A 26,951-nucleotide genomic window follows, 5' to 3' on the forward strand; every position below is an offset into this window, starting at 1 on the left:
AAAATGATTCTAGGAAGGGTTAAAAATTATCCTTTTATTCCTACTGTTGCACTTAACTTTTTGTAATTGAAAATAAATTTTCTTTTTAAATTATCTATGAGGCCATAACTTCAAAAATGGGAGTAATAAAACTCTTTGGTTATTATTGATTAGAGTATAAGCTCAAATAATCCATAATCCATTTAATAGGTGCAATCCTAGTCAAAAATCCCTTTATGCTGCCTTGGCTGTGCTATACTGTGGAATTATGTGTTACTAGTCAGCTTGGATATCTTGCTATATGCTTATAGAACATAGATATAATTGTCATTGTCACTTCATTGAGTTTTATGAGATGTATATAAATGCGCCCACAGTTTCTCATATATATTGGCACACTGTTTGTATATATATTGTAATTGTGTTTTCTATATAATATGAGCTATATTTGAGAATAGTTGCAGTTTGATATGTTATATGGCATATTATGTTACAATCATTCCAGCAACCTATAGGCTAGTGAGCTATTCACAATTAGCAACTTTGGTTTTGTGAATGAATCATAAATAAGTAATTTGGATTTGTTTATCATAATGTTTTCTAAATGATGTAAAACACTTCTATGGACTTTAAGTTTTTTATCCTATCTTTGTTGTTGTTTGCTAGAAATTTCATATAATTTTCTATCAATCTAAAAGTCTTTTTATTTTATTTTATTTTAATAGCAACGTATTTTATATTTTTATGATTAATAATTCCATTCACTTCTTAAGTTCATGACAATACAACAAATGACTAACATTTGAATTAATCTCTGAAATAAAGGTTAATTCTAAAGAAATGCATAATAATTTGTTTTAAACAAAGAAGCTCAAATTTATATAGATTTATATAACTAGTTTTTAATTTGAACAACATTGAACCAGTTCTCTGGTCCCTTAAGATTAGCATATAGGTTAAGATTACCATTTCTGCATCCATACACTATCAATTTCGATAATACTTCATCACTGATGTGAGTGATGCCCTTTAATATATGCCAGTGAAACTTTTTCCCAATCAATGGCCAAACGCACAAACTCTAAAATTACTTCTCATATGATTTTAACTAAATGCTGATTTGCTTATTTCTTACAGTGATTCTTGCTAAAGTGGTTTCTCAATAGCACAAATTCACAGCAAGTACTTGAGCATCTATAGGTATAATCAGGAGTTGCTTCTCTTTCATAGCAGGGACAGTATGTGGAGCTTACTTGGCTCAGAATTATCAAGTTCCTAACGTCACAAAGTTAGCCGGCACTGCCTTGTTCCTGGCAAAAGTTGTGGAGGAAAAATACCGCAAGCCCAAGAAGAGGGATGATGATGATGATTAGTGCCAGGTGCTATATTGGAATCAGGTTCTTGTTTAGTTTTGTCTTTTAAAATCCTGGATTATAGGATCGAATGCCTCAATTAACTAAGATATTGGAAAACATGAATTAATAGTAGGTTTTTGTCGAAGCATTCTTAGCAATTATAAGCTTATTATTTTATCCTTTCCTAGGGAAACATTCTCATTCTTCTGTTGTCTTTCTTGCTCTGAAATCTGAATCTTACTCTTAGACACAAGTTAAGAGGTATCATATACTCAGTTTCTTGAATCTTTGATCATAACTAAAATATCTGAATCTTACTCTTATTCTGTGTAGTTTAGAATAATTAATCTTGGGTGTCAAGATTGAGGTCATTGTTATTATTGTAAACATTATGTAGGGATTCAGAAAGTATTATTTGATCTTTGGATATGTCAAATTCTTCCTCCTTGATCTTGTGTTAAAAATAATTAAAATAATATTCAATTTAAAGACGGTGTTTACATCAACACCGTCTTTGAAAGTAAGCATTCTAAGACGGTGCTTACATCAGCAACATCTTAGAATGCCTACTTTCAAAGACGTTGCAGAGGTAAGCACCGTCTTAGAATGCCTACTTTTAAAGACGGTGTTTATCTCAACAACGTCTTTGAAAATAAGCATTCAAAGATGGTGCTTACCTCAACAACGTCTTTGAAAGTAGGCACTCTAAGACGTTATTTACTTCAGCACCGTCTTAGAATGCCTACTTTCAGAGACGTTGGTGAGGTAAGCACCGTCTTTGAAAGTTGCTCACTTTCAAAGACGGTGTTTTGGGACCCGTCGTTGAAATTTTTAAGCTTCGATGACGTCACATTCAACGACGTTCGAAAAACGTCGTTGTATCTCCTATTTGACTGTCGTAGAATCGCTTTTTTCCAGTAGTGTTTCTTGGTTTTTCCAGTAGGGCACAATTTGCTAATGCCATTTCAACTTATTTTGGTTGTTATAAATAATGAGCACGATATTGTATTTGGTGTTGGGAACAATCTGGGGACTAGACTTGTGTTTCAATCATTATGTCGTGGGAGCATTATAGACCCCCGGGTAATTATACAATATAAAATGTGTAATTACTTTTATTTTTCAATCTTTAAACAAATTACTGTATTCACCAATAATGTTGTCCCATATTGGAATAAATTGTTATTTATGGCACTAAGGATTATGCACTCACAATACAATACGAGTGACAAACAAAAAAAGTGTAGTGTTTTCCTCCCGCATTTTTGGTGTGTTTCTTTGTCAAATTTCTTACCTAAATTCGATCTATATAACATGTGGCAACGTTTATCCTACTTTAAGTTTTCATGCTAGGGCGATCCTTTTCGGGTTACTTCAACTGACAAAATGCTGATCGAGTTACTATGGCCAGGATTGGTTGACTCCATTCGAACACCTAACCTGATTAACAACATTACCTTACGTAGAATTATCATATTCAATGTGTTTTACATAAAATTATCTATTAAATATGCAGATAAATGTTCAGTCTTGGGAAATGAAACACAATGATGGTACCTAATTGTCGTTTGCTTTAACGATAAGAAAATTTATCATCTGGATTCACACTGGCCCATTTTAGTGTTAAGCCAAAGGCAAAGCAAAATCTTCATGGTGGTTAGCATAAGTATCTTACAATATTCTTAAGTTAATGTATATATATGACGTGTCATTTGTAAACACCGAAGGTTTGCATACTAAGTTGAGGCTTTGTCACTAGTGTTTGAAACACACAAATTTTTGTGTAATGACTGAGCATTTGATGCGTTGGATATATATTGTCGAAGCAAGAGGAATCCCTGATTGTGGAATGAGGTAAATCACAATGAACCTATAATTGTGTCTGAAAAAGTCAACCTTTTTCATAGTCATTAATTTAATATTTCCACGTGATTTCATTAATAGTGACAACTCAGCCTTATGGGTGCTCAAATAGATGCTTTTTATGAGCAGCCTCCACGGAGTGCTACATAATTTACTTTACCTTCCATCTTGTACAATGATATTGGTAAAAATGTATACATATGTACATAAATATACAGTTTTGCAAATGAGAAATTTGTTGAGTATCACTATTAAAATAATAACTTTTTATGACGTTGCATGGATGATCCAAGAAAATATGGTGGCAAAATCATAAATTAAATGAAACAAATAACGATCAATTTAACAGAGTCGTCTTTAGTTTCGGTGTTCAACTACGATTTTATAGAAAACCGTCCTTGTTGAAGAAATATAAATTTCAATAAAGCATGTTCATCTTTTGCTTAAAGCACAAACCTAGCCATTCGTCTTCACCACTGTTTCTCTCTCCTCACCCTTCCTCACTCTCTCCCTCTTCTTCCTACAAGCGTAGTCCTTCAAATTGCTCCTCTTCTGACTGACTCTCTCTCTCCTATTTAGCCCCTTCGCCCCTCTAATGTAGCAGAACTAGGAACTTTGCTCAGGGATTCGAAGTTCTTGGACAAACAAGGGAACTCAATAACACGAATGAATTCCGATGAGCATGGTAGTCATGCTTTTCATTATTAGAAGAAGAAATTACAAGGAGGAGGTTGATTATAGATTCTATTCAAAATGTTTCCTTACCTGCCAATTACTACTTATAGATCTCAACCACTAACTGCCTAACTGTCTAACTGCTTTTTCAACTAACAGAAGTTAACAAAATTGAGTCTAACTAACTAACTACCTTCCTAAGCCTGTATCAATTCCTCCCACCCAAAAGAATCCTTGTCCTCAAAGATTAAAGTGAGGAAACTTCTGCTTCAAGTCATAAAAGAATTCCTAAGTTGCATCTTCAGGTAGCTGATGCTTCCATTGAACCAAAACTTTGGTTATAGCACGACTGCCTCTCTTGACTGTCATTCTGTCAATGATAGCTGCAGGTTCCTTTTGAGAAGTATCCAATAAAGGTGAAGGACTAAAGTTCCCAACAGTAGCAGTACCATTAAACTTCGTTAAGTGAGAAACATGGAAGACATTATGAACCATTGATCCAAGAGCCAATTTAAGCTTGTACGCAATAGCACCAATCTTGTCTACTATTGGAAATGGGCCATAGTACTTAGGGGCCAACTTTGCATTGGTTCTAGCCTGCACAGAAACTTGGCGATAAGCATGTAATTTTACATAAACCAAGTCACCAATCTGAAAACTCCTATCAGATCTGCCTCTATCTACAAGTTGCTTCATTCTGTCCTGGGCTCTCTTCATGTGGAATTTGAGTAACTTTAACATTTCCTCACGTTTCTGCAAACTTCTATCAACCAAAGCAATCTTAGATTCCCCCAGAAGAGAAGGCAAATGAACAAGAAGAGCTTGGCCATACACAATCTCATAAGGGCTTGCTTTAATAATGTTGTGGTAAGTGGAATTGTACCACCATTCCGCAAGAGGCAACCATTTGGACCACTGTGTTGGAGAGTCACTACACATGCACCTGAGATATGTTTCAAGGCACCTATTCACCACTTCTGATTGACCATCAGTTTGTGGGTGATAAGCTATAGAAAGCTATACCTGAATCCCTTGAAAGGACATAAATTCCTTCCAAAAGTGACTAACAAAAACAGGATCCCTATCACTGGTAATGGTGTCAGGAAACCCATGCAATTTAAAGACATTATCAAGGAAGCATTGGGCCACATCCGCAACAGTATAAGGATGTGATAAGGCCATGAAATGAGTTGCCTTACTAAGCCTATCTACTACTATAAAAATGACTTGTTTACCAAAAGAAAAAGGAAGACCTTCAATGAAGTCCATGGTGATGTGTTGCCATACATGCTTAGGAATAGGTAAAGGCCTAAGCAAGCTTGGAGATGCAGTTGTGTCATATTTACTCCTTTGGCAAGTGGCATCTTAATAGCCTTGGACAAGCCTCTCCAATAAACCACATTTTTCATCTTTTGCAAGGTAGCATCTTTACCTGAATGGCCACCACAAGCTGAAACATGAATCCAAAAGAGAATGTCCTGTCTTAGTTGGGAGTCTGAGCCAATGACTAATCTGCCTTTCCTCCTCAGCTCATTCCGAACCCAAGTATAATGTTTGTGAGAAGAGGGATTGCTTTTTAAGTCACTAACAAGATGTTGTAAGATAGGATCTTTCTGCCAGGATTGTTGGATCCTAGAGAGCATGCTAGAATCAGGCTGATGAACCTGTAAGGCCATGATCTCAGGGGAATCAAGTCTAGATAAAGCATATGCCGCCATATTTTCTCGACCCTCTCTATACTCTATGTTGAAATCGAATTCCATCAACTTTACCAACCACTTTTGCTGGAATGTTGTGGACAATCTCTGCTCTAGGATGTACTTCAAACTTCTATGATCAGTTCTAATGATGAACTTCTTGGGGAGTAAGTAGTGCCTCCATTTTTGGACTGCAAACACAACTGCCAATAATTCCTTCTTGTATGTTGACAAGGACTATTGTTGTGTGTTCAAACCTCTACTGATGAAGGCAATTGGGTGGTGATTCTACATTAACACAACGCCTAAGCCTAGGCCAGAAGCATCCACCTCCACCACAAATTCCTTAAAAGAATCTGGTAGTGCCAAAACTGGTGATGCTACTAACCTTTGCTTTAATTCCTGAAATGCATCTTTTGTTGTAGAAGACCAACTAAAATGATCCTTTTTCAACATATCAGTCAAGGGTTTTGCAATAGCACCATATTGACTTACAAATCTTCTGTAATAACCTGCAAGACCTAAGAAAATCCTTAATTGCTTCAAGTTTTGTGGTAGGGCCCAATCTTTTAGTGCTGCAATTTTTGAAGGATCCGTGGAAACTCCTTCTTTAGTAATAAAATGGCCCAAATATTCCACCTTGTCAACAGCAAAGTAGCATTTGGATTTCTTAGCATACAAGGAGTGAGTTCTCATAGTAAGAAGAACCTGATATAGATGAGAAAGGTGGTCCTCCATACTTCTGTTGTATATGAGTATATCATCAAAGAAAACAAGTAAGAACCTTCTCAAGTAATGCTGAAAAGCTGAATTCATCAGCCCTTGAAACGTGGCAGGAGCATTGGTAAGCCCAAAGGGCATCACTAAGTATTCAAAGTGGCCCGCATGAGTTCTGAAAGCAATTTTGTGAATATCAACTGCATCCATTCGAACTTGATTGTAATCAGCTCTTAAGTCAATTTTGGAAAAAATGGTTGACCCATACAACTCATCCATAAGGTCTTCTACTAATGGTATAGGGAATTTGTTCTTGACAGTTGCCTTATTGAGATCCCTATATTCCACACAAAACCTCCAGGCCCCATCTTTCTTTCCCACCAACACCACTGGACTTGCATAAGGACTGCCACTCTTCAGTATAATTCATGACTTTAAATAGTCCTAAATCAATCCATCAATAATGTCTTTTTGTTGTTTAGCATACCTATAGGGCCTCTTGTTGACAGGGTTAGCTCCTTGCATTAAAGGAATCTTGTGATCATGGCCAACTCGACAAAGGGGAAGACCAGATGGTTCCTAAAAAACATCTATGAATTCGAGTAACAAACTATTAATATCAGGTGGCAGTACCTATTGACTAGCATGAGTAGTCAAAGAGTGGAGCAGCTTCAGATTGCAAACTAATCAGAGAGAGGTGAACACCATACGAGATAGTTTTATGAAGATGTTGTTTTTGGGCAGTGGCCAGATTGGTAAGAGTAGCTCCTCTCAGGACATGTCTTTTTCCATGGACAAAAAATTCCATTGTCAATTTGTTGAAATTCCATGTGATGTCCCATAGTGTTACCAACTATTCAATTCCCAATACTAAATCACAGCAACGAAGAGGTAACAACATCATATCAAAAGTAAAGTTGGTATTATGAATTGACCAAGAAAATTTTGGAACCTTTGAAGAAATCTAGACTTTATTTCCATCTGCTACAGTGATAGAAACAATGTCCATAGCTTCTGTTTGATAGCCCATCTTCTGAGCTATGTGTAAGTCCAAAAAGTTATGGGTGCTTCCACTATCAATTAAAATATGGAGAGGTTTCTTTCCACAATAACCAATGGCTCTCATGGTTCAAAAATTAGCTACTCCTTTTAATGCATTCACAGAAATTAAAGGTTCTGAATCAGGTTCAGTACCCACATTAGCATCAAGTTGTTGAGGTCCAGGGCCCTCCTCTTCATCTTCAATTTCCAACACATGGATATGCAATCTCTTATGTGTAAGGCCATGTTCAGGTGTAAATGGTTCATCACAAAAGTAGCATAGGCCCTTCGATCTTCTTTCAGCCATGTGTGCGGGAGTTAAGTGCTTAGGTGTTTGTGGTTTGGTGGAGGGATTGATGGTTAAAGGATTGGTTGATCTAGGAGGTTTGGAAGTAGGGGTGGTTTAGGAACAAAGGAAGATTTCTGGTTCTTGACAAATGGTTTGGCTTGTGTATTGGAGAAGGAAGATTCATACATCTTTGCAAGGGAATAAGCCTTTCGAATAGAATTTGGCTGAAACATTTGAACAATCATCTGAACCTCTTGTTTTAATCCTCCTAAAAAGCAGCTAAGTTGATGCTCATCAGAAAGATCCACTCTTGATACAATTGAGTCAAACTCCTCATGATACTCTATGATGGATCCTGTCTGCCTGAGCTTCATTAAATCCGCCATGGGATCTTCACAAACATCTCCAAAATGATCAAGTAACAAGATCTGATATTCATTCCAAGAAGGCAAATTCTCCAATCCTACAGATTTTATGTAAGCACTATGCCACTGTAGTGCTTTTCCTTCGAAATGAACTACTGCTAAACATACCTTGAATTCATCAGGTGTATTATCAACCGAAAAAAAAGTTTCACACTGGATCAGCCATTGTTTTATTCCTTCACCATGGAATCTTGGAAAGTCCAACCTAGCCAATCGAGTGCCACAAGAATAGGGGTTGGATCTCTCACCTCTAAGTGGATTGCTTGCTGCTGGAGAATCTTGTTGCCTCTGTTGAAACATTCCATGTATTATTTGTTGCATGGAAGCAACGAGCTCGACAAATCTTGATTCCATTTTGCTGCTGAGACGCTCTTCCATTTCACGAAGGGAAGCTTGACTGTGCGTGTTCTCTGCCATTGCTTGATCACCAAGGAAGGAACAGGCTCGATGATACCAATTGATGTAGCAAAACTAAGAACTCAGCTAAGGGATTCGAAGTTCTTGGACAAACAAGGGAACTCAATGAGACGAATGAATTCTGATGAGCATAGTAGTCATGCTTTTCATTATTAGAAGAAGAAATTACAAGGAGGAGGTTGATTACAGATTCTATGTGGCACAATGTGGAGGCATCTGCTGCGAAGGAAAAGACAATGGTGCACAATGTTGAGGTCGAGCCAGTGAGGGAGGTGGAAGAAGTCATCATCAAAGTCCCATATTCAGAGGGAGTGTGTGGGGATGCCGAATCACTTGTCATCGTGGTTGTCATGGAGGTGAGAAGAGGAGGGACACAAGCAGGAAAGGTTCGACAGAGTAAAACGAAGGAGGCAAAGGGAGGAGGGAGATAAGGAAAAAAAGCTGGGATCACCAGCTTAGAAAGAGAAACAGAAGCTGGGATCACCAATTTTGAGTGGGCAAGCATTTACAGTTTAAAGGAGATGAAAACAAACAAAAAATTTTGCTGACCGAAATCCAAACTTTGGATATTTTATAGGGACGAAAAATATATTTTAGTTTTTAGTCAATCACATTAAATTTATTAATTATTTATATCATTCTTTTAAATTTATTCTTCATTTCTCTCTCCATTTAATTATTTCTCATCAAAAAATGTTTGACTTAATTGTATTTTTTACTCTCAATTTTTTAATTTTTGGTGAATTTTACCTACAACATTTTAATTTGGCATATTTTATTCTAAACTTTTGAGAAACTTGAGAATTTTACCTTGAGTCATTTATCCATTAATAGGCACACAAATTTTGGTAAAATTTATAAAAAAAAATAAAAGATTGAGGGTAAAATTTGCTAAAGAAGAAAATGTTTGGTGTAAAATTTGCCAAAAAAATATGTAGTTGGGATAACAAGTACAATATGTTAGGAGTAAAATGATTGAGGATAGAATCCACAAATTTCTTAAAAGTTAGGATAAAATGCACCAAATTAATTTGTTAAGTAAAATTCACCAAAAATTAAAAAGTTGAAGGTAAAAACAATACAATTAATCCTTAATGTTTGGAGAAAAATATACTATAATTAATTAAGTAAGAACATTATAAGATAATAATAATTAATACATCAAACTTTTAGAAGACCTTATAAAAAAGATAAACAATTAAGTGAAAATAGTCTTATACATAGGAAACAGAGGCAGTATACAAGATCTCAACTAGAAATAATGTAAACGTAATCCTTACAAAACTAAGACAACCCTAGAAGCAAGTTTTTTTATAGATTGGATTAAACCCTAAGCTCAAATTCTAAGAGCACAATCCCCATTTTGTCATTGTTAACATAAAAAAAATGGATTGTAACTAAGAAGCTTGGCCATAACATGTATACAAATGTTTTAACTATAAAAAGTTGCTATCTAAGAAGCTTGGCCAATTAGAAATGAATATCAATGTTATTGACAAAGTAAAACATCAACAATATTATTTTGACTCCGCAAATGTTGATTCTCCTACAAATAATGTCTCGCCATGTTTTACCGTTTGTCATTCTGTTTTTAATCTCACATGGTACACTAGTCATGATGCAGGGATTATTTCTCCTGAAATAAGATCCTACATCTCTACTTTTACAGTTTACTTACCAACTCATTGATCCCTTCAGGTCAAAAATAAATTGCACCAAGTCAAAACACAAGTAAAAAAATTCCAACATGAAATACTGAAATACCGATAAACTCATGCATATTGAAGAACATGCTAAATAAGTTCCAGGATTAGCAAAATCAATCATTTTGAAATTGTACGTGCGGAACAAGTTAATGAAGATCCATAATTTTAAGTAATATATTGAAAATCAACTCTTATTTGTACAAAAGGAATCCCGAATTCTGGACCGCATCGAATGCTCGGAAAAATATAACCACTGAAATACATCTTCCCAGGAAATCCAGTTTTACCAACGAAATTTGAACACGAAAAATTATGCTGCAAATTATCTGCAGTCAGCAACAGAATAGATTAACACTTTGGGTCAAACTTCTAAGCTTGCAGGGATATTAGCTTAACATTAGTAGATCGAGGAGTTATGATTTAGGCTTTTTTGGGGTATCCGAGCTTGATGGTTCAGCTTTCCTCTTAATTCCCAGAAAATGCTCTACCTGAATCAATTAAAAAAATTAATAATAACAGAAACATGCAAAGCTATACCATGAAAGCACTTTTTCTAAAGCTTAAACACGCCCTAAATTACCTTTCGATCACCAAGCATAGGTGTCAAGCCCCCAGGAAGATCCTTCTCAACAGTTGCAAAACCACTTTTTGGGTCACTAGTTTGTCTGCCAATAGAAAAACAGTCACATACATTGGTATATCAACTAAGCAAAAGGAAGGAAGAGAAGATAGAAGAAACTACACAGAAGCCAGGCTTGCTATATTTATTTAATTCTTTTGATATTTTCAAAGACTTGCACAATTCAGTACAAAACTATAATTTTCACTGGCATAATAAGATCGTAGGGAGAAAAAAAAAGGTGTTGTTATGCAACTCCTAACACAACACAATGTTCCTACTTCCACAGTAGTTATCTGGATAGCAATGCAAAACGGCCAACCCCAAATGCTATGAAGGATCACAAAGCAACTGCTAAACTAAAGATGATGAATACAGTGCAAAAGGTCACCCACCATGGCCACAATCGGCATCACATGACAGTCCTATGGAAGCCAAACCAAAGCCGTTTTACATTATTAACCCTAGTTACTTCTTAGCATGCCAAATCACTTTTTGCCACAATCAATTTTTAATTATTTAAAATAGGTCCTGAATGCTGCCGTAAGGAGAAGAATTGGACTTATTTTTTGGCAAAAGTAGGAAGGGGATTGTTTTAAGTGGAAATTTTACAGTATATTGGAATTCAACCACAAAATAAACTTTTATAGCCTTTGGTGAGAACTGATTTTATCTGAGAATACCCAACTAAATTATTTCACTGCTGCATTTTTCACAAACAAACCCCAAAGACAGCAAGAAATGAAGGTAGAAGCAGGGCAACAATAAGATGTAAATGAAATGACAAGAAATGGACTGGATGTCCCATCATGACACTGATGGAAGATAAAAAGAATTAGTCAAAATTATTAAAGAACCAAGTTATGCCAAATATGTAGCTATTATAGATAACAGTCCAAGATACAGATAACAACATGCTCCCGCACCAACTGGTGTTCGATGCTTCAATGTTAGAATAAAGAGTCTTTACTCCAAAATGTAGACATGAATCAAAAGAAAGTACAATGCTATAAGAAGAGGGAAAGGAAACAATCTTAGTTTAAAAAGTGTATCCCTCATTGCAACAATAACTTTAATCGGCAAATCATGAAATGATGTATGCTCCTAGTTTCTCATTTTATTATGTGTTACAGATATTGTGGAGATCTGTTAAGATTGATTAAATAAAATCATATCTTAGCTAATCATTAGGGATTACAAGATTATATTAGTTTCCTTAATAATAGAGATTAGATAAGTTTCCCTTATTTGTAAATATTTCTGATTATAAATAAGAGTTATGTGTGTGCGCTGAACTACACACAATTCCAGTAGACACTTCTACATGGTATCAGAGCATAGGGTTTGATCCCTTGCTGCTTCCATCTCCGCTTCGCAAGCACAAGACCGCGGAGAACAGTCTCGCGCTTCTTCGCCACATGAGCCGCCTCGTTGCTGCACACGCCACCGTTCCTTCGCGGATGAAACTCAGGCTTTGTCACCTGGCACGTGACGCCATTTTCGGGCGACCCACCTTCTGGCGACACCTCCGCCGCACTTGCCTCCTTCCGGCGACACTGTTCATGCCCTGTTTGGCTGCGTTTGGCGCTATTTGGTTTTGTTTGCCTTCCACTCGCCCTTCTTTTGGTTCTGTATGGATCCTTTTATTCCTATTTGGCTAATCTCTCATGGCTACTATTGAAGCCTATTGTCGCAAAAAGGCCCAAGAGCCGTCAAAATCAGCTAATGTTGCCCAAGTCACCAGCATTACCTCTTCTGCCAGCCCTGACTCTCCTCCGGATGTCACTATTTCTGCCTATGACTATCATGACTTCCTTCAGTTTCAGGCAGCCCAACAATCTGCCTCGCCTATCACTATCATGGCTCAGTCTAGTAATCTTGTAGCCTTTATCTCTCAGTCTCCTTCTCTTGGACCTTGGATTCTTGACTCCGGTGCATCTAATCATATGACCGGTAACCAATCCCTTTTCACTCAATTGTCTTTATCAGACTCCTTGCGATCTGTTACTCTTGCAGATGGTTCTCAGATTAAAAGTCCATGGCATTGGTCAAACACACCCACTCCCTAACCTCCCTTTACATTTTGTCTTGTTTGTACCTAGGTTCCCTTTTAATTTAAATTTCATTAGCAAACTCACTCACCCTTAATTTCTCTGTCTTGTTAGTTAATAAATCTGTTTTTGTTCAGGATCGGCATACCAAACGGACGATTGGAGCAAGACATTAGGAGATTGCATCGTCTTTCATTGCTAGTTACGTGTGTCTCCTCTTCTGCCGATCTTGCTCATAGCGTCTTGGTCACCCCAGCTTGGAGAAATTGTGTCTTTTAGTTCCTAGTCTTTCTAGGATTAAATCCATCTAGTGAGTCGTGCCAGTTAAGGAAACATGTTTGTCAGTCCTATAGGTCTAGTGTCAGCAAATGTATTGCGTCACCATTTACTTTAGTTCACTCTGATATTTGGGGACCTAGTCGAGTATGTTCCACTTTAGGTTATTCCTATTTTGTTACGTTTATTGATGACTTTTTACGTTGTACTTGGATTTTCTTAATGAAATACCATCCTGATGTTTTCAATATCTTTCGAAGTTTTTCCCATGAAATTGCTAATCAGTTTGGGACATCCATTAAAATTTTACGCATGGATAATGCTAAAGTATATTTGTCTTCCAAATTCCAGTCTTTTCTCACCTCGCAGGGTATTCTTCATCAGACCTCTTGTGCTCATACACCACAGCAAGATGGTGTTGTTGAGCGCAAAAACCGTCATGTGGTTGAGACAACTTGTACTCTTCTCCTTCATCATAAAGTTCCACTTTGCTTCTGGGATGATGCGATTCTCACTGCATGTTACTTGATTAATCGCATGCCTTCCTCTATACTCAACAATCAAATCCCATACAACATCTTGTATCCGCAGCATGACCTCTACCCCGTCCTACTTCGTGTCTTTGGTTGTACAAGTGTTTGTCCATGATATCAGCCCAGGAAAAGATAAACTTTCTGCAAGGTCCCTTAAACGTGTCTTTCTTAGGTATTCTCAGCTCTAGAAAGGATATCGTTGCTTTTGTCCACAACTTCAACGTTACCTTGTTTCAGCTGACGTCTCGTTCTTTGAATCCTCTCCTTTCTTCTCTGAGGATGCTGACAGTCTTACTCATCTAGATGATCAACCTGATGTTTCGGTTGCAGCTCCGGCTGCAGTTGCTGATCCACCACCATTACTAGTTTATCGACGAAGGGAGGAGCATCCACAGGTGGTTCCACATACAGATCCCCTAGCACCATCTCCTGCTCCAAACAGCAATCTGGCAACGCCTCCTACACATGAACCTCCTTTACCCGAGTTTCCCATTGCTATTCGCAAAGGAATTCGATCCAATTGCAATCCTGCCCCTTTATATGCATGTACTCTTTATTGTCATCGATTGTCTCCTTCCTATTTTTCTTTTGTTTCCTCTTTAGATTCTGTGTCTATTCCTAAATCTATAGGTGAAGCTATGACTGATCCCCAATGGAGACAGGCGATGTTGGATGAAATGGCTGCTTAACAGACTAGTGGCACCTGGGAGTTGGTACCTTTGCCTCCTGACAAGTCTACAGTTGGTTGTCAATGGGTGTACACAGTGAAGGTTGCACCGGATGACAGTATTTACCGCTTTAAAGCACGATTGGTTGCCAAGGTCTATACTCAGATCTATGGCCTTGATTATGGGGATACCTTCTCTCCTGTAGCCAATATGACTTTTGTTCGTTTGTTTCTTGCTATGACCGCTACACCAGTTGGATATTAAAAATGCCTTCTTAAATGGTGAATTGCAAGAAGAGGTCTATATGGATCAAACCCCTGGCTTTATTGCTTCTAGTGGCTCTCACCTTGTTTGTCGCCTCCGACGTTCTCTTTATGGCCTGAAGCAATCCCCTCGTGCCTGGTTTGGTCGTTTCAGCTCCGCCTTAATTGAGTTTGGTATGACTCGCTGTGAGGCTGACCACTTTGTTTTCTTCCTTCACTCCTCATCTGGTCTCTGCACGTATTTAGTGGTATATGTTGATGACATTGTCATTACTGGTGATGACTTCAATGATATTTTCCGCCTAAAATCTCACCTTCAGCGCCAGTTTCAGATGAAAGACCTTGGCCCACTCAAATATTTTTTGGGCATCGAGGTTGCTCAATCCGCTTTCAGTTTATTTCCCAACAGAAATATGCACTGGACATTCTCACTTAGACTGGTATGGTTGAATGCCACCCCAGTGACACTACGATGGATCCAAACCTCAAGCTTCTTCCGGTCAGGGGGAGCCATTAGATGATCCGGAAAGATATCGTAGACTCGTTGGCAGACTCAATTATCTAACTGTCACCAGGCTGGACATCACATTCCCAGTAAGTGTGGTAAGCCAATTTATCAACGATCCTCATGATAGTCATCGATTGCTGTCATGAGGATCCTCAAATATATCAAAAAGGCATCGGGTCACAGACTCCTATACGAAGACAAAGTCAATTCCAAAATTCTATGTTACTTTGATGCTGATTGGGCAGGATCACCATCAGACAGAAGGTCTAGCTCTGCCTATTGTGTTTTGATTGGAGGTAACTTGATTTCAGGGAGAAGCAAGAAGCAAAATACAATTGCTAGATCCAGTGCAGAAGCTGAATATCGCCCTACGGCAGCAGCTGCGAGTGAAATTACATGGCTACAACAACTTCTTTAGCAACTCCAAATTGGAGACACTTAGGGAACTAAACTCATGTGATAATCAAGTTGCTCTTTGCATTGCCTCCAATCTGGTCTTCCACGAGCGGATTAAGCACATAGAAATAGACTGTCATTTTGTAAGAGAGAAAGTGCTCTCAGGAGAGATCACCACTAAGTTTGTCTACTCCAGTGACCAGTTAGCAAATGTGTTCACTAAATCGCTTAAAGGGCCTCAGGTTGATTACATTTGTAACAAGTTAGGTGCAAATGATATATATGCTCCAGCTTGAGGGGGAGTGTTACAGATATTGTGGAGATCTGTTAAGATTGATTAAATAAAATCATATCTTAGCTAATCATTAGGGATTACAAGATTAGATGAGTTTCCCTTATTTGTAAATATTTCTGATTATAAATAAGAGTTGTGTGTGTGTGTGCGCTGAACTACACACAATTCCAGTAGACACTTCTACAATATGTAAACAGTTTTTAAATTAAAACTTCAGGAATTGTTAAAATCATACCCTGGTTTAACATGACCACTAAGAACAAGATAGGGTGTCTGCAAACGAGCTTGAGCTTCCCTCATTCTCTCCACAGACAGTGATGGTGTATCTGAGCTCTTCATTTGCTTCATCTTCAATTCTTCGTAATATTGCTTCATACGCTTTTCTTGCTTCATTTTTCCAGGTCCTTTACCATGGAACTTATGAGAGATCATCCGAAAGGCTTCCTTAGGAGTCAACTGGATGCAACAAAAGAATAATTCAAACAAGGATAAGTGATGCTCCACTACAATTTGAAAACTGAAACTTGCAAAGAATGATACTAAAACTGATTAAAAAATTGCATTGATATTCAATTTGAAGGTTCACCAGCATTAAATATTATAATCATTAAGCACACATACCAACACACACACAGTCACACACACATTCTGCTCCTGTTTGGTATTAAATAAATATAGAAAAATATTTATAAAGTTCTCTTAGAGAGATAGCAAAAATAAGTGATAATTTCTCCAGTTGGAGCCAAACAAACAAACACACACACGCACTATATATATATATAGAGAGAGAGAGAGGGGGGGGGGGGGGGGGGGGAAAAAAATAAACCGGGGGAAATTAAAAAAATATTAAACTATTTAAAAACTTTTTTTAAAAAGGGATTTTTTTCCAACCCATTTTTGAACTATATTCACATATTATCAAGATTGTCTCTGTCAAAATTTAACAACAATAAATAAGAAATCAAATGATCCATATTTTAGTATATTTTGAAAAGTTTATATTACATCGATTTTAATCTACATGAATGAGATAGCAAATAATTTTGAATTTTTATTCATATTTTTAATCTATATGAAATTTTGTACATATGATCTATGTGAAAGGAACTTTTAATCCAACGGTGTATTCTAAAAAAAATATTATCCAATTGACAGTTATTGAATGATATAATAGTAGCTCAAAGTTATACTGGTGTAATTTGATCCCTCCTCATATATATATATATGGATCAACTTACTCCAAAAGAATTTTAGAGTTACTCTTCATCCCATCATTCATTTTCTTGAAATCTAATGGTTGTAATAAGTCATTAATCTTATCCGTTAGATTCCAAGAAAATGAATGATGAGGATGAGGAGTAACCCTAACAGAGTTACTCATGATATAAGTTGATCCCTCATTCCCTCCTCTCTCTCTCTATATATATATATCAGAACTCACAAGCATACAAAACAAATCTCTGGACACAATGGTGTGGTACTTTTCTATTCCAAAGCACAATACATTCCATATCATCTTTTCTTTTGGCAATTAAAAGAAAAGACACCATACCCTACCACAAAATGTTGTGAAACTTGAGGATTGTAAGAGGTTCAGAAGGGAGGGTAAAAGATCGTAACTTGAGGATCATAACTCGGATTGAAGAACTTATGTGCATATGCAAAATTATATTTATACACATACACATACACATACTTAAAAAGTAATGTAGATAATAAAAATAATGCATAACTCAAAACAAATCATAAAGATTAAGATCCAACACATAACACAACTCAAAATTGAGCACACATTACTCTGCACCCAAATACTGAACAGAGAACACCCAACAACTATCACCTGACACCCCTCGGACAAGCAAGAACACAACCACCTGAAGCACTCCTCTCAGTGATATGAACCCTCACTCAGCCAACAAAAAATACCGAATAGTGAACACCCAATAGAGCATGCAATACACAGCCGCAGTAGGCAAGCAAGAAAAGCAGCTGCAAGCAACAAGAAGCAAAAATTCAACCAACAACAGAGAATAGAGCAACAGATTTTTTCGAACAGGAAGAAGAGCACACAAGAGGGAGCGCCAACATCAGAAGGAGACGGAAGAGGCAGGGAACAAGGTGGAGAGAAAGACAGGTGGTGCACGTTCTTCGTCTATGCATTGAGCATGATTTTGGCTTTCATTTTGGGAAGCCTAAGAGAGGGCTTTACATGTTTTCAAACTGGGTCAGGCCAAACTCGAACTGGAAAGCCCATCTCATCGGAACTCATTCAGGACCGACAATCCTGTGAGTTGAAGAGAAAATTCACAATTGCAAGCGACCCTCCATAATATTAAGCTCGTTGGACCCCAAAAAATTGAAGGATCATGCAAGTATGCGAGTAAACTCGCAGTCCTGAAAACACTGCTAACACACACACACTCACACACAGCATATTTATACAAGTCTACATGCATGTATCAAAATTATACACCCTTGACAATTTGAATTTCTTACTCAGACTCAAAAGATTGATTTGTAATCAGTGGACCTAAAAGGTTAAACTCAGTCTCAGTAATTCACATAAAATACAGTATTACCATCAGCACATTCAGAGCCTAACAATTACACAACTAAATCAATCCAAACAAGAAAAATGAAAAACAATAAAAGTCAAAAATTAAATAGGAGATTAGGGGAAACGAAGACAGCTAAATAAAATTAACGAACCATAGTTTTATGGGGAAGAATCTACTAACACCGGGAATGAGTTTGGCAAACTTGCTCCACTTAACTAATTCTAGAATACAAATTTGAAAAACCCAACCAATGAATTATGTGATATTATCCTGATGATCATGTGTGTCAAATTTTGGATAAATTGAACATTCACATGTAGTCTTATAACTAACACTTACAATTTGAAACGTGTATTATCATTAAAATAAAGTTGCTTAAATATCAAATAATTTATAAATTGAAACTGTGCATACTTGACTTAATTATTGAGAACTCTCAAACAAACAGTTGAAATAATGAAATTCAATGTGTATAAGATTATTAGGTGATCATAAAGTTTGCCTCTAAAGATTATTGTTCAAGGCAAAAATGTCAATGCAGTGATAAAAAAACAACATAATATGATCTAGTTCTATATAAAAACAAAAATAAGAGGTGAAGAATGTGGAAAACTTACAATTCTCCCAAATTCATCTGTCCTTTCAATGCGAATTTCCCTTGTCTTCTGTGCTTCCTTCTCTTCATCATCTACGATCCCAACCAATTTACTTTTCTTCTTGTCCATGTTTCTGCCACCCCATTCAATGCTTTCTTTAAGTGTTCCTCGCTCTTTAAGCAGTTTCAAAGCACCTGACAATCCTTTCCCTACAGCAACTTCATGGATAGTTTCATCAGGAATTATTTCTTCTTTGTCTTCTGTATTGCGTTGTTCATCTTCACTAGTTTCTTGAACTTCAGTCCATCCACCAACCTCATTAATCTTTTCTTCATCAGGAACATTAGCCTCTTCATCATCATGCATGAAAACATCTTCACTTTCTGGTTTACGTGCTTCTGAAATGTAGAGAGCAACATACCCAAGTTATATCTACTTATCAGCTTCACCATTATATACTTTATGGACTAACAACAAGCTAACAAAACATTTCTTTGTCAGAACACCTACTATATTAAACATAAAAAAGAATAATTACATCACAAACATTCAAATTATTATTGCATCATCAACATAGATGTCAATAACAAAAGCACAACGGAAGTAAAGATTAAATAGAAGATTGCCAAAAGAAAGGAACGGAATTCCAGCAAACCAAATGGAAATAAAAAGAAAACTGATCCCTTTTAAATTTAATCATGACAGTCATACTTATAATACTCTAGTGAAATTCATTATTTAGACAACCACATAAATAAAAATTACCTTCATCAATGTGGAGACCCCAGACAAATTCTTCCATCTCTGTGAAGACCACCTTGTTTTCTCGTGACTCTCCAGCTGTAGGGTTTTGATCATCAGTCTCATTATTATGATTAGAGGTGGCAAGCAACGCAATAGCTTGAGGACCAGATGCCCCTTCCCCCTCCTTCTTTTTAAGAGCTAATCTTCTCGCTTTCTCTAAGGACTTACGAAGATCCTCATCATCATCTACAAAAACTGGAGTTTCATCTTCCTCTGTTTTAACATTGAGAGTTTGTTCCAGACGCAGCAATTTGGAGGCTTCGTCTGCTTTAGCATAAGCAGACTGGTAAGCATTACTTCTCATCTCAGCCTCCAACCTTTCTTGCTCATCTTTGATGGCTTGCCTCCTTACATCTTTCCGAGAACCAAGGTCACCAACCCCCAATCCAGAAGAGACAGCTTCAGCTTCAAGGGCATTGATGTCCAGCTTATCTTTCTTCCGCAAAGATTTTTTCTTCTTGGGCTTCTTAAATTTTAGCATTTCTTCATGAGTATAGTAATCAGATGATACCTTTCCAGATGAAGTTAGATCTTCAAAGGTATTCGTGGAAACACCCGTTAACCTTCTTCGCAGCTGGTAATAGGTAGAAAAAAGATGCCTCTCAGGAAAAAACAAAAAAGCAAAACACATCAACATATGGCATTCATGTGACCAACTTAATGGCAGTCACAAACAATACAACAATATCCTGATCACAGAAAACTCAAGCATGAAAAATTAGAAACTTAGTTACTTTCTAGGAACATTATTTCATAAAGTAAAAGAAAAGCATAACTAACCTCTTCAAGTTTCTTCTCAGCTTCACCTGAGAATCGTCCCTTTCCATCCAAAGTTAAACCCTGAATAAAAGAATCTAATGAGTACAAGCATGCACAAAAACTACATTACTCATCATCTGTTTTTCGAAATGTAACAAGGAAAAGCAGCAAACCTCTTCTGCAGCTGGATCATCATACTGTGGAAGCATTTTCTTCTCCGTGGAGGGGTCATCATGGAACCTGAAATTGAGAGCACATGCTTCATATGATTTCTTTCTATTCCATTAGTTCATGTTGGTTAATATTTCCATTATTTCTATTATAGATTGAAAACAGTAATGATTAATGAACATCTTACTTATCATCATATACGCCAGTTTTCTTTTTTGCAGCTTTATAAGCCTCATCTCGTCGTTTCTGTTCTCCAATTTCAATGTTCTCAAGCATGTCAACATCTGCCACGTGAGAACAAAAACTATTACAAAGATGTGTCACTCACAGACTTCAAACTTGAATAATATAACAGTGCAGCAAGCAGTTGTACCTTCATTAACATCACCATCAGCAAGTATGGGCTGATCTTTAATAGTTAGAACTACTGTTCCGCCTTCCATAACTTTATCGAGGCCATGAAGAACTTTCACCCCCGCCAAATTATCTGTCAGATATTCAATATACAAGTATATTTTACCAACAAGATTATCAAACAATAAAACAAAGATTCATAACCCCCAAGAAATAACTTAAATGCCCTAAGCTTCTGGATAAAGTTTAGGATTTTAACATCAGTTTTTCAGGTGGCATTGGATAGCAATATCAATCAGGTTGTACATCAACCATAATTGTCAATATCATGGCAAAGATAGACTCCACAACAGCTATTGCACTACTACAGTATAGTGTATAGCTGGATGTCCACACTATATAAAATATAATGGATAAATTTAATGTTTATGTTACACACATACAAATGGTAAAAAAATTTACTTAAACCTAAAAACATATCCATCATTAATAATCAAAATTCAAAAGTCATAGTCTACACACAATCATCATTAATATTAGACATAAAAAATTGAAACCTGAGCTTGGAATGTGATGCAAACCAAATTCACAGAATAACAAATAAAGATAAAATGGATCGATAATGGAAAGTAACCAACGTATAATTTCAGATATAAAAGGAAAAATGCAGAGGAATGAACTATTCCTACTGCCCACAGAGCTATGCTCCTTCAGAGAATAGAAATTTCTCTGCCCCTAACTGAAAAATGATTCTCTCATCATACCCTTTCTCTCCCTACACGATCCCCATATAACAGAATCCCTCACACAATTTGCTCACCCCTTTCTCTCTCTACCACCTCATCATTCTGTCCCTTCCTCTTCTTATTTTTCCTGACATAGACTCTAGAAAAATAGAGCTTCTGCATTTTAGCTGCTGGTTTGCCAAACGGAAAAATTAACCCTAAAGAGGTTCAGAAGCAGAACATGGTAGGAAATCCTAAAATAAATCTTAAATAAGCTGGCTAATGAAAACTGGGGGTGGGCAAAATGAATATTTTGCATGTTAGTGGACTGGCTTCTATAGTTATGAATTGGCCATGAAACACCCTTGATTTCCACTCTATAAAAACACTCCTAAATGAGCCCGCCACTGTAGCCAGCAACTGCAAAATGACACATAGAGGCAATACTGATGCTATCTCCCACTGACACAGTCATCACAACCAACAGCAATCAAATTGCTGCCATAGAACATGAGCTTTTGTTTTAATAATCAAGCCATCTGCAATCATATATGTGGCCAGTCTATTTTACTTGTATTTAATTTAAGGCTAAATGGATTTAACTGTTCCTATAACTTCATTAGATTTTTAATTAGGTCCCTGTAGTTTAAATACTTATAATTAAATCCTGATAGTTTTAAAAATTTATCAATATTGAGCAACCTCTTGGCTTTTACACAAAACCTTGTTTCTTAAAATACATTTATCATCAAATCCCTAAATCCCCTGTATATATAAAGGTGTTCAATGATAACTAAACCACTAAAAAGCAAGAGTATGATTCAACTTTAATTGCTTGGCAGTAGGCACTGAGATTAATTGAATTAGCCATTTAGTCTCTTCGGTTTCTTACGGAGTTAATTATAAAACTTTAAAACTACAAGGACTTCATTAAAAGTTTTTACACAATAGGGACCTAATTAAAATTCTAATGAAATTACAAGGAGCTATCTATTGATTAAATTGCTCAATTTGATTGGGAATATAATTAGCATAATGATGTCAAAAGTAATTGTTCTTAGAGAGAAGTAGTAAAACTTATATTATTTATTTATTCTTCTCATTTTATTTTCACAAGAAAACCATCTTTAATTAAAATATATCATGAGGTTTAAATTAATTCTCCTAGGATAATATAATGAACCTATAATGTTTTATTTAATGCGTATATAATCTATTGTATAATCATTCATATTATTATATGCATGTCACAGGAGTAAAGTTAATAACATTTAGACATTTAGTAACCCCAAAAATTTTCAACTGTTCCTAAAAGTTATCCCGAAAACCTCTAAAATAAATTGGGTATTCAAAAAGTAAATTTCTTTGGGCAATAGGTGGAAGGGAGAAAAAAGAAATAAAGAAGTTTACCAGTGTGTTGGGCTGTATCCTCATCATCACTTCCCTCTACTGCAATGTTGTCCTGTGAAAATTTTGATCATGTTGTATTAATTACATATTTAAATTGGGAGATATCTTACAGAACATATTCTAGGTGCGAGATAAAGGTGGAAAAAACCTGCTCCTCAAAAATCTTTGAGAGCTGAAATGCTCTTTTCTTTTCTATCTTGCGGCTTTTATTAACCCATGCTGAGATCTCAGAATCAGCTTCAGGCTGCTTCTTTGTCCTTGATTCTTTCATCCTTATCCAAAATAAAAAGAATCTTGTCACAACATTAAAGTCTCATACTTTTAAGTTTTAAACCTAGAAATATAATATTAAGAACACAATCATCAAAATAAGTCGATAAGTTGATCGCAGAAATCGCATTAAAAAAACCTAAAATTAAAGAGCATCATGCTATCTTTGTATTGGATGGGAGGGGTGAATGTAACTAAAATCCTTGTTTAGAAGATTTGTAAGGAAGCAAAAGGAGAAAGATGTGTTCATCTTCCTTCCACCTAAGGGGAAGGGTGTTTTTTATTCAAGATCTATTTGTTTGTGTTTTACAAATATAATGTTTAAATTTATTTAAAATAATCAAATGTTTTCTAAAGTGAAAACTGATGACATTGTTTTTCTCAGAAGCTAGAGAACCTTTTGGAAGAAAAAAAAAAGGTCTAAAATAACATAGTGGCACTTCATTTTTAAAAATATCTAAAGGAGACCCACAAGGAGGAGGAGGAGGAGGAGGGGGGGCTTCATTCATTTAATTTTGAGAACTCCTAAAAACAATAGAAGCAGATGCTTTCCTTACATAAACTGATAAATATCCAAACAATGGGAAGTAATTCTCTCTCCTTGCCCACCACTTCCCTTCCCCCTCTGCTATAAAACTTCCAAACATACTGGGTTTACATATGGTTACTTATGAGGCTGATTGTCATATTTCATAGATCTGGCTGATTGACTGTTTCGCAGTTATGGACATTTGTTACTCTTAATTATTTTTAATTTTAGAAATTTCCATATTTCCTGGTCTAGGGTTGTATTTAGCCATAGGTCCTTGTTCTACAGGTGTTAATGGGTCTTTCATGTCATGTTTTCCTTGTGATTAGTTGTAGAGTACGCATCCTTACAGGATTAGAAAATATTCCTGGTAGGATCAGTTAGGGTAGGCCAATTTTGTTGAATAAACTGAGAGAGAGAAGAGAGAAATCTGAAGAAAAGTGAAACTGATTTTTATTGATTGGGAAAGGTAGTTGCAGTTAGTTACATACAGAGGTATATATATCTGATCTGTTATCCTAACAGAAAACAGATTCTAACTAACACTAACAGAAACTAACAGAATATAGCCTTGTATCCTAATGAGGTGCAGTTAGTCAAAACTAACTGCCCTTACATTGGAGAGTCCAGTAGTAAATAAAACTACAAAAGTAAAAGAAAATATAGCAAATAAAAGAAGTAAGGATAAATTACTTACTTCAAGATGCGGTCTTCAAGTTCTGTTGATGACAGATGTGCTGATGTTTGACCATCTTGATTATCATTGTCAAGCTTTGAATCCTTTTCCTGCTTGCCAATCTCCTCATCTCTCTTGTCTTGGTAGTCTACTTTATCATCAACATTATCCAGTTCATAATCTTCCTCATGAGTCTTTCTGCTCACTCTATCTCTCGTCCTTTCTTTATCTCGATCCGTCTCCCTCTCCTTCTCTCTAATTTTATCTTTCCCCTTATCCTTGTCCCCATCTCTATAGCTTTCTCTCTCCTTCTCTCTATCTCTGTACTTCTCCCTCTCTCTTTCCTTTGCTTTATCCCTTTCTTTCTCCCTTTCCCTTTCCCTATCCCTATCTCTGCTCTTCTCTTTACCCCTCTCTTTCTCCCGCACTCTATCACTGTCTTTCTCCACCTCTCTCTCCTTCTCACGCTCTTTATCCTTACTCCGGTCCTTCTTATCCCTATCCCTCTCACGCTCCTTCTCCCTATATTTCTCCCTATCATAATCCTTCTCCCTTGCCTTATCATTACCACGATCCTTCTCACGTTCGTCCCTATCTTCCTTCTTCCGTTCCCTTCCTTCTTTTGAAGCATCCTTTGGATGTTCCCGACGGTGCTCCTTCTTCCTGTCCTTGCCTCTATGCTTGCTAGATTTCTCCGCCCCATCATTGTCATATTGCTCCCTCACCGGGGAATCCTCCTTATCATTTCTACCATCGTACCGTGAATCAGACCACTCCACATCCATCAGAACACTAACAAACCAAAACCATTAAACTAAATCAGAAATCAACTAATTAACAAACAAACACCGTTCCCTGATCAAATAACTAAATAACCCTAATCAAATAAACACTAATTATCACACCAAAACCATCGTACCCTGATCAAATAACTAATTAGCTACTAATTAACAATAAAACCAGAAACCTATAGCATCCTCACAGTGAAAACATAAATAAATAATTGAACTAAAGAAACAACTCATTTATTACAAACATAAATTCGAAAAATCTGAAGCTGAGATTCGAATACAAATCAAAGCAATGAAAACATTTATCAAAGACCTTAAGGGCAGACACAAACCCTAAAAGAGAACGCAACCTCGGACGATTGAAGAACCGATTTCGCGATTTTGAATAATCAAAAAGAAAAATACGGTGAAATGAAATTGAAAATGTGAGAAAATGGAGAGTTCTGAGAACGCCCAAAAAATATTGAAGAGTGGAATAGCAGAGAGAAAAAGCAAGAATCACACCTTCAGAGAGTTTTCGAATTGAAACGAATCCTTCGGAGAGAGCGCAACGCGAACGAACAGAGAGTTCGGTTCAGTGCAGAATTTGGGCGCCACTACTCTCAACGCAGCGTTTCGTCTGTCAAAGGAAGTTTTTGTTCACAGAGGGAGGAGGAACGCAGACAATAATGTAGTACTTCGTATTTCACCTTAATAATTTAACTGCTAGTGTAGTTTTAGGAAAATTATTTCTACAGTGAATTAAATATAAATTCTTTCTATTTGATTTAATAAAAAGAAATTCATCCAAAAAGTTTGATTTTAAAAATTCAATTTTTATTAGGTTAAAAAATTATAATATTATAATACTAATCTAGTAATTCGTATTTCACCTTAATAACTAAATTGTTTGTGTAACTTTTGGCAAATTGTTTCTACAGTGAATTAAATATAAATTCTTCCTATTTGATTTAATAAAAATAAAATTATCCCAAAAGTTTAATTTAAAAATTTTAATTTTTTATTAGGTAAAAAAGTTATAATGTTGTAATAGTAATAACAAATGTTTTTAAAATGTCAAACCAATTTAAATATTAGGTGTATATTCAATTAGAATTTTAAAAAAATCATAAAAAAGTTTTAAGATATTCAATCAAAAATTCTAAATAAAAAAAATAATTTTTATGATATTCAATCAAGATTTTTTAAGAAATTCAATGAAATCTGTTCGTATTTAATTAAGATTTTTCATAACTTAAAAGAATCTTTTAATATTCAAAAGTATACAGATTTCAATATATTTTTTTAGGATGAATTTTATGAAATTTTTTATTAAAAAATATACATTAAACAATCTCACCCAAACAAATTTCATTACACTTTATTTCTTTTTGTGGCAATTGATGTGTTTTTCTTTTTTCATTTTACATAATCATTTGTGCCTTTGTTGAAAGTGATAGACTTTATAAAAAAAAAATTTACTCTTTCGACCTATGGACAATATGTCCAAGAATGAGTGTGAGAATCTCTCACAATTCTTTGGATTCGAAACATCT

At 36.0% G+C, this 26,951-nt stretch overlaps 1 protein-coding gene across 1 annotated transcript; it reads right to left on the minus strand.

The window, feature by feature from the left end:
* Positions 1-10,314: 10,314 nt before the first annotated feature.
* On the minus strand, positions 10,315-26,103 carry LOC100793984 (SART-1 family protein DOT2). The gene is made up of 13 exons (XM_003530329.5): positions 25,921-26,103; positions 24,647-25,417; positions 23,299-23,422; positions 23,151-23,202; positions 21,035-21,148; positions 20,849-20,945; positions 20,664-20,730; positions 20,512-20,571; positions 19,693-20,305; positions 18,949-19,325; positions 16,009-16,229; positions 10,745-10,829; positions 10,315-10,652 (listed from the first exon to the last, which is right to left on the minus strand). The coding sequence occupies exons 2-13, from the start codon at positions 25,408-25,410 to the stop codon at positions 10,578-10,580; spliced, it is 2,649 nt and encodes an 882-aa protein (XP_003530377.1). The 5' UTR covers positions 25,411-25,417; positions 25,921-26,103; the 3' UTR covers positions 10,315-10,577.
* Between the last annotated feature and the right edge of the window lie 848 nt (positions 26,104-26,951).

The sequence above is a fragment of the Glycine max genome, chromosome 8, assembly GCF_000004515.6.
Source record: "Glycine max cultivar Williams 82 chromosome 8, Glycine_max_v4.0, whole genome shotgun sequence".
Lineage (NCBI taxonomy): Eukaryota > Viridiplantae > Streptophyta > Magnoliopsida > Fabales > Fabaceae > Glycine > Glycine max.

Bases quoted from the DNA above. Each gene is read 5' to 3' on its own strand.
- LOC100793984 (XM_003530329.5), bottom strand. From the start codon at position 25,410: ATGGATGTGGAGTGGTCTGATTCACGGTACGATGGTAGAAATGATAAG. The intron at 23,423-24,646 runs GTAAGTAATTTA...ATTTTGGATAAG, and splicing joins CTTGAAGACCGCATCTTGAA to GATGAAAGAATCAAGGACAA. The intron at 16,230-18,948 runs GTAAGTTTTCCA...TGTTGCATCCAG, and splicing joins CAGATGAATTTGGGAGAATT to TTGACTCCTAAGGAAGCCTT.